At 35.5% G+C, this 8,808-nt stretch overlaps 1 protein-coding gene across 4 annotated transcripts; it reads right to left on the reverse strand.

The window, feature by feature from the left end:
* Positions 1 to 1,079: 1,079 nt before the first annotated feature.
* Positions 1,080 to 7,830, reverse strand: LOC126372512 (uncharacterized). 4 transcript variants are annotated; one of them, XM_050018316.1, is made up of 9 exons: positions 7,580 to 7,829; positions 6,967 to 7,000; positions 6,019 to 6,189; positions 3,704 to 3,733; positions 3,590 to 3,610; positions 3,055 to 3,078; positions 2,828 to 2,857; positions 2,113 to 2,136; positions 1,080 to 1,942 (listed from the first exon to the last, which is right to left on the reverse strand). In XM_050018316.1, exons 5-9 carry the CDS (start codon positions 3,608 to 3,610, stop codon positions 1,406 to 1,408), a joined length of 636 nt encoding a protein of 211 aa, XP_049874273.1. In that variant the 5' UTR covers positions 3,704 to 3,733; positions 6,019 to 6,189; positions 6,967 to 7,000; positions 7,580 to 7,829; the 3' UTR covers positions 1,080 to 1,405. The 4 variants fall into 4 exon arrangements, with proteins under 4 accessions (XP_049874273.1, XP_049874291.1, XP_049874282.1 ...); XM_050018334.1 differs by lacking the exon at positions 2,828 to 2,857 and having other exon boundaries at positions 7,580 to 7,830; XM_050018325.1 differs by lacking the exon at positions 3,704 to 3,733.
* Between the last annotated feature and the right edge of the window lie 978 nt (positions 7,831 to 8,808).

An 8,808-nucleotide genomic window follows, 5' to 3' on the forward strand; every position in this document is an offset into this window, starting at 1 on the left:
AGGACGGCAAGGAGTTGTTAATTAAAAAAAATATTAAGGTCATATTTGATTTATTTCCCCCTCCGGTTGATTGAGGGGAGGCCTGTGCCCAGCAGTGGGACGTATATAGGCAGTTTATGACTTGATTTATTATACCGATGTTTTCTGCGTTATATGTGTACAGTCATGAGCAATATAATGTACCCACTTTATGTCGCACTAACATATTTGACATTTAATGAGACTTACAGTTCAATTTGTCAAAAAAGTTAATGTGACATGGTACCAAAGTGTATACTGGGTGTTAGTGGCATCGTAACGAATACTGAGGGGGTTGATTCAGATCATGATTCTGAGTTAATATCAAGTGGAATTTTCCGTCGCAAAATTCATGTAATTTTTTTAGTTTTTTTTAAATTATTTTCAATTCTATACTTTTGCGATGGAAAATTCCACTTGATATTAACTCAGAATAATCAGCTAAATCATCCCTCTCAGTATTCGTTACGATGTCACTTACACCCCATACAAGTACATACAGTAGCCATACTAGTAGGTATGGCTGTTAGTGACACTGTAACGAATACTGAAGGGGATGATTCAGACCATGATTCTGAGTCGATATCAAGTGGAATTTCCTGTCGGAGAAGTCATGAAAATTTTAGAGCTTATTTAAATTATTTTCCGTTCCATACTTTTGCGACGGAAAATTCCACTTGATATCAACTCAGAATCATGGCCTCAATCACCCCTCAAAGTTTTCGTTACGATGTCACTAACACCCTGTATACATAATAAATGCTCGTGACCGTAAAAATAATTAAATTCTGCGGACACCTGTCATAACAATGGCGAAAACGCCATTATCGAGATTTGCCCTTTTATCTTTAGAAGAGATGGTATATTTATTTAGTGATTTGGATAAAGTAAATAATAAATATGATATGAATGCAGGTTATGCTTCATAAGCGCCTGCAGGGATAATTAAAGCAAGAAAGAAGAGCAACTTATTTATCTACTATGTTAGCAGGAGTTTTTCTCGAACAACAAATTACAATAAACTAACTTTTATCAAATCCATTTTAAAATAAAACAAGATAAGCGGCAGGAAAAATCTATTTTTTGGAATAAATAAATCGGTGTACCAATACGGTTTTTACAAAGCTATATTATGGTTTTATTTTGAAAACAATATAACATTACACTATTTTATATTTTTATTGACTTAAAACTATGGTTACATGCATTACCAATTTACCAGTAAGTAAGTAAATATTTTAAAATCCGAAGTAAACTGAAAAAAATATTAAACTCAAGAAACAGCATCTTTGTATAGTTACAAGTGTTGGTCAGTATTTATATTGTTTTTATTTTTATGACTAATAATATATCGTTCTTATTCAAGAGTGACATCTATTAAATTGACTTATTCTTCATCTTCTACTGTTACACCATCATCGTCTTTTCGATTTTTATTTGCAGTATCTGAGCTATTCATCACTACTGTTTCCTCATCAACCTTACCATTATTGTTCAATAAGGTCTGTGACGCAGCAGCGTGAGTTTTTTTTCCATTAATAATTGTAGAATGACTAACAGAGGACGATGAAAACGCTACGAAATTTTCAGTCTTGTCAGGTATGTGAGTCCTTATTTTATCAAGATTGGGTTTGGCATGTTTGAAAGGTTTCATTGGTTTCAAAGGTTTCACTTTGGAGTGTTTGAAAAATCCTTTCCCTTGTGCTTCGCCCTTCCGTTTGTCACCTCCTTGGAACCTGATGTTCTCTTCATCCACTTTGCCATTATTGTTTAGGATGACGTTAGATCCACCGATGCTGGATTTCACACCATTGACGTCCGAGGAACTACTGAAGGATGAAGTAGCATAGCCGACGAAATTCTCACCCTTTTCTGGCAAGTGGTTCCTGAGGCCATGTGTGGTGATCGGATCAATTTTTGGAATCTATGGAGATAAATTTAATTAAAAAAAGATTGCCTATTTATTACTATCCACAGGCTTTGTGTTGAAATTACAGATTGAATGTTTCAAGTTCAACTAATGAATTGATGCGATGCTTATGAGATCAAGAGGAACGTGTGACGGATGCAAAATTTCACGTTGATCATACTGACCTCTGGGAATTTCATTTCTGGCATCTGCAATAAAAGGAAAATATCTAACAAACTGCAAATCAATCTAGTTATACAGGGTGTTAGTGACAACGTAACGAAAACTTTGAGGGATGATTTAGGCCATGATACTGAGTTGATATCATGTGGAATTTTTCGTCGCAAAAGTATGGAACTGAAAATAATTTAAAAAAACACAAAAAAAATCCTGAATTTTCCGACAGGAAATTCCACTTGATATTAACTCAGAATCATGGTCTGAACCATTCCCCTCCGTATTCGTTACTTAGTCACTAACCCCCACACCTACTTGTATGGCTATGGGTATGTACTCGTACGGGGTGTAAGTGACTTCGTAACGAAAACTGAGAGGGATGATTCAACTGATTATTCTGAGTTAAAATCAAGTAGATTTTCTATCGCAAAAGTATAGAATTGAAAATTATTAAAAAAAAACTAAAAAAAAATCGTGAATTTTGCGACGGAAAAATCCACTTGATATTAACCCAGAATTATGGTCTGTATCATTCCCCTGAGTATTCGTTACGATGTCACTAAAACCCTGTATTATATAACATAGCAGGAGATATATAACTCTTTATTTATCTATTATTTAGATTTCGATTTTATATACCTTTTTATTATAACTATGATCTATACTATACAGCCATGACATTGTGCCCCTTTTTGTGCGACACTATAAAACATTATTACCAACCTTTGGAAATTTCATTTCTGGCATCTTAATCTGTAATACAATAATACGAGCATTTATAAATGTGTAAAATATTTGTAATTGAATCTTCACAGTGTCTTATTGCATAGAAAAGGTAATAATTTAGACGGTGCGGTGCTTCGAAGTCTATTCAGTAAAAAAAAAAATACTAAAAAATAAAAAATCAGTAAAATCTAAATACAGGTCAATCAAAATTTAAATACACCTACCTCCTTAAACTTCATTTCTGGCATCTGCAAAATGAAATAAGTAATTATTAACTAAAATTCAAAACACAAGTGCACGTTATAACCCGACTGCGGCGTAGCCAATAGGAGGGTTATGTGTTTGAGCGCTATTTATGTGTGTATGTGCGCTGTGCAGGTCTGTTACCACCTCTAGAAGCGTCTTAATTAATTGTTCGGTAGTTATAGGCTATGTCGTCACGCTAATTCAATGTAGCGCCCTCTAGTGGACATGAACTGAGGACGAAAAAAAATTTTTTTCGGTACTATTATGTTGGGTATCAGATGAAGGGGCGTAATTTGCACATTACAAATATGTACATATAGCTTTTACCTTCGGGTTTGTTAGTATTTACTAGATAACTACGTTAAATTTGTATAACATAACTGCTTAGACATATTCGGGATAGGTTTTTATCTCCAAATCTTGCATAAAACACATAATGGGAATTTTTTGGTTTTTCGGTCCGGTTTTAGTTTTTAAACTAATATTTTTATTTAACTATAATTTTCCACAAACCTTTGGGAAGTCCATATCCATCTGAAATTAAAAAAAAACACATGAAACATTTATTCCATTCCATGCGTAAAAAAACGAATGTCATTTCATTTTGTACCAATATACTATACATACTTCGGGAAATTCAAAATCCGTATCGGGCACCTAGGACACAAAGAAGTAGTTATGTAATATATATCAAAAATAAATATATATGTAGTTATGTAAAATAAATCCAACCGCTTTTGGATTAACCCCTCCGATTGACGAGGAGAGGCCTTTAGCCAGCAATAAAAAGTAAGTTTTCAGGCTGTTTTTATTAAGTTTATATTGCAACCCTTACACCAAAAGTTCCACATACGTCCTACAAGAGACATTCTTACTAGAAATCAAGACGTCTTGAATCTTATCTTATCTTATTTAGCCTATTCGATCCCACTGCTGGGCAAAAGCCTCCCCTTGATTTCCTTCCAATAAGTCTTATCGTCTTGAATTAAAAATATAAAAATAAAATAATATTTTCAAATTATTTCTTATTTATCAATGTTCGTCTTTGTGTTCTATTCCAATTATTCTCAAAAATACTTATATTATTTATGCCTATAATATTAATATGTGTTGCAGGTATGCAACTTAATTCGCTAGCCATTCACTATATAATTTAATTAAGGTTATAATTAAATTTCTAAATGAAAAAAGTTTGGTTAGTCCTTATCTCGCAATATTTATACGAGTTTGCTGCTTAGATAAGGTTTAGCTTGTATCGCAGGCTAAGTAGTGAATACCGTTAGCGAAGCTAAGGTATAAATAAATATCTTTAAATAAAATAGGTATCTACGCAATGGCGGCTTTCCGATGGCAAGTCCGTGCCCGGATTTATCTGCTTGATGGGTCCAAACTACAGTTATTCGATGAACATTTGATCTATAGAATGATGGATCAAAGAACTGATGCTAAACTCAATTCTTGTGTGATGATTGTTCGAAAGCAGCAGTGTTGCATAGAAATAGAAAAGGAAAACTAAGCAACTACCAACTGCTGGTCACACCGCAAGCCAGACGGTAGGACGAAATGGTATCCATAGAGAGAGCATTGGTAGCTCAGATGGAAGAACACTCGACTATCACTGTGAGGTCGCAGGTTCGAAATCAAGGATTGTCGAAATTGCTTTCAAATTCATGTTTGGATCACAAATTATTTTCAAGTACCCAACGGTGAAGGAAAACATTTTGAGAAAATTCACATCCCGAGAAATGCGTTTCGAAGGTACGTGTCCTAACTTGTATTGGGCTAGTTTTCCCTTCACATGTTGGAAGGTCTGACAGGCAGTGGCGTCTGTAAAACACCGGACCTGTCAAATTTTCAGGTTAGGTAAGCGGCCTCTGTGAAAACGGAGTAATGCTAAATAGATGATGAGACATAGGTCGTTGGTTCAGAGGTATGGAGGAAATGACGTGGAAACAACAAGCCTCTTGCCTTCGTCCCCGCAGTACTCAGTCTGACATGAGTGGGATGGCGCCCAGAGTAGTCTATTTCAAAGCCGGACTCCTGTCCTCCGCCTCTGAATAGAACTGACAGTTACTGCTGCCCTCTGTCAGGTTCCAGGTTACAGTCCCTGTCGCTAATATAATTATGGACAAGACGATCATATTATACGAGGCAACGATCATATTACAAAACTTTCCACACCATTCATTGCTTCTTTGGTATCGCGCACCCACAACTAGCGCCAGTGTAACTACGCAACGAACGGCGGGTAAGTCGATGTATCGGTCTAACCAGAATCATCTAGACACAGCTTCACACCTATTTAAGAGGCAAATTGCGGACTCATGTAATTTAGTGCTACTATTCTTTATTTCTACGATTTGTGGTGTTTTCCAAAACGGCATTTTATAAACCGCCTAGGCATTTAATTGACCAGCGAATTAAGCTCTATAGTTGTGACATGTATAATGACGGACTATCCAGGCTATGTTCCCCAAAAATACATACAGATGGCGCTGTAAAACATTCGTTGCTATTCTAATTTCATGGATAACACATTATGCATCTTTTATCTTTGTTTTTGGGTTTTATAAATCACCCTTTTTATTACACCCAGGCACAATACATGATCAAAATAAAGAGAAACAATATAGGTAGCAACATGATTCTATACATAATCTGATCCAACATCAAGCAAGAATGATTTTTATATAAGATTCTTCCTTTCCGTTATATTTTTCAAAAATTCGTCGCTGACGTCGCAAACAGACGTATCTGCAATTTTCTGCTAAAATAATTTGTGTCTTATTGACAATATCATAAGGTGCAAATCAGATCCGCCAAAAAATTGAGATACGTCAGTTTGCGACGTCAGCGACAAATTATGTACCCGAGTAAATTTGGCAACGCCATGTATATTATTTTTGGGGAAAGTAGCCTGGAAAGTTCCTCATTATAATTACCTCTAATAATGCAGTTTAGATTCTTCGCAATATATAATAGTGTAATGTATATAAGTAGTGTTATTCTACTGTGTTATCCTAATTACTGTAAGTATATTATGTATTTGTAAGGAATGATTATGTATATGTGTCGTGTGAGGTTGTTCTTAGTTGGCCTTTACCGGAGGAACTCTGCAACAAAAAGAAAAGCCAAGTGAAAATATCAAAAATAATTTAAGATCTTCTTTTTCGATCGTGTGGATAAGAGGTGGATTCCAACCTCATCAACCCTGGTGTCAGGGTTATTATTGAGCCGCCAAAGCCCCTGATATGGCCCATGTAACGACTACGTACTTACATTAGTAAGTAGCGACCGGGCCCAACGGCTTAACGCGCTTTCTGAAGCACGGATTATCTTACATTCGGACAATCGGATGAACAGCCTGCAATGTCTAATAAAACCAGTGCTTACAAAGTATTTTTTGTCCCCATCGGGATTCACATAATTTGAAATAAAAGAGGTACTTATTTAAGACCTCGCTATTTCAAGCTTAGGAAACTTTGCCAAAGGTTCAATAACAATACTAGTTCATTGTTCCGAGCGAAAAGGTATTGCTTAGTACGATAAACCTTTATGACACATGTTTTCAACAAACAGCGACAAACACACACTCACACACTCGCGCACACACACACACTCGTACACATACACACACACGCACACACACACTCGTACACATACACACCCATAGCAGATGTCGACAATGATCAGCACGACAGCTGCAGTTAGCTCTCTTACAGGCTTAAGTTTTCTATATTAGTCTTCAATAACATAAAAAATACAGGAAAAAATAGAAAGTTACAGAAGCAAAAGAGAAATAGGGAGTGCAATAGGCGGTCTTATTGCTAAGTAGCAATCTCTTCCATCGGGTATAGGAGAATGGTACAGTTCAGAACAAAAATACGTACATAGATTCCTTCACGTCCGGTGGGTTATTACCAACTGAAAGAAAAAAGTGAGACACATTAATTTAATTTATAAGTACTTACAGAATTAAAAGTATTGTTGCTCGATAATCAAGATATATTTGCTAGTTTCCATTTTTTTGTAACTAACGATACATGGTATTAGTGACATCGTAACGAATACAAAGGAGGATGATTCAGACCATGATTCTGAGTGAAATTTATCATTGCAAAAGTATCATCATCACTAATTTAAAAGCCACGCTCTTGTTGGTGTAGCATTCCTCTCCATGCTACTTTTTAGGGTAAAATAGGGCAGTGTTTTCCCTCTTGCCTTCTGCCCCAAACAATAAAAAGATAAACAAAAGCAAAAAAAGTAAAGCAAAAGTATAGAATATAAAAAGAATATACGGAAAATTCCACATGATAACAACTCAAAGCATGGTCTGAATCATCCCCGCAGTATTCGTTACGGTGGCACTAAAACTCTGTATCGTATAAATGACGTATTACTTAAGCTAATTATATATTCAATATATATTCAATATTCTTTATTTGCAATATTTTTTATTCTTTATTATGCGGCAACAATATCGTAAAACCATTCAAAACATACCTTTGTATTCCTTGACAACGTTGCCGTCATTGGTGAGTATGGTAGCACTTTGCTCTCTAACGACTTTCCCACTACCATCCCTTGATAACACACTGCTCGACTGCACGGATATGCCATTGAATGTCTGTCCAGGTTTGGCTTGGACTGATGCTATGTCGGCCGGTTTGAGCATAGGAATTGCAGGCATTTGGAACATAGGTATCTGAATCATAGGCATTTGTATCTGAAAATCATATTAATTTGTGTACGTGTCATGGGTAGTATGAGGATAGATACTTACAAATACTTACAAATACTTATAAATTTTGTGTCACAAAGACGAACTTAAAACGAACTTATAAAATAAAACTAGCTATATTAAATATTATATTTCCTTAAGTTTCTTACCCCATTCATCCTGAAAATATAAAAAATAACATTTAATTAGTTTTGTCTGTCAAATATTATGAAAAGCGACATTTAATTTTAAGTTATTTTTTATAACTAACTCCTAATGAGTCTCAATCATTGATTAAAACAAAAAACAATGTATAATCATTGATTTGATTTGAGAAGAATGGGTAGGCTGTTCCAGAAGTTCGATGTTCGCATCAAAAAGTGGCAGGTTACACGAATATATATTCGTATTATAATAGGACTAACTCATAATGTTACAAAGTCAAAAGTACAATCAAAGAGCAAAAGTGCAGTCACTGAGCCAAGCGAATTATTTGTAAACAGTGGTGAAATTATGAACCATTAGTTGTCATAATTATAAAAATTGTTTTTGTAGGTGTTTTTGGTCTATTACAGAAATGGCATGTAACCAGGAGGCCTTAAGTGCAACCAGTTAATTTATTACTTTGCAAGAAACTGATTGGACTTTTGCACCTTATCGTACATTTTATGTCTAGTTACCCCGGCCAGCCCGCCCAGGACCCAGCTACAGCAAATCCAGGCGCAGCCTCAGCTGAAACTGAAAATACATTATATTAACCTTCTATTTACATTTATCTATTTACTCCATAAAAGTTCTAGGTGGATTGATAACCAATTCTAGGTTTCGGAACTAGCGGCTTAGCGTGCTTACCGTCCGAAGAACGCAATCATCTTACGCTAGCGCATAACGTTAGCGCTTATGCACGTTAGCACTTATCAACAATGTAAATTTCTAAGCGCACAGAAGTCATGTAAGAAGCGCATAATTTCTGGAACAGGAAGCGCGTATAAACGGTTGCATACAAACAAAC

The sequence above is a fragment of the Pectinophora gossypiella genome, chromosome 2 (assembly GCF_024362695.1).
Source record: "Pectinophora gossypiella chromosome 2, ilPecGoss1.1, whole genome shotgun sequence".
In the NCBI taxonomy this organism is placed as follows: Eukaryota; Metazoa; Arthropoda; class Insecta; order Lepidoptera; family Gelechiidae; genus Pectinophora; species Pectinophora gossypiella.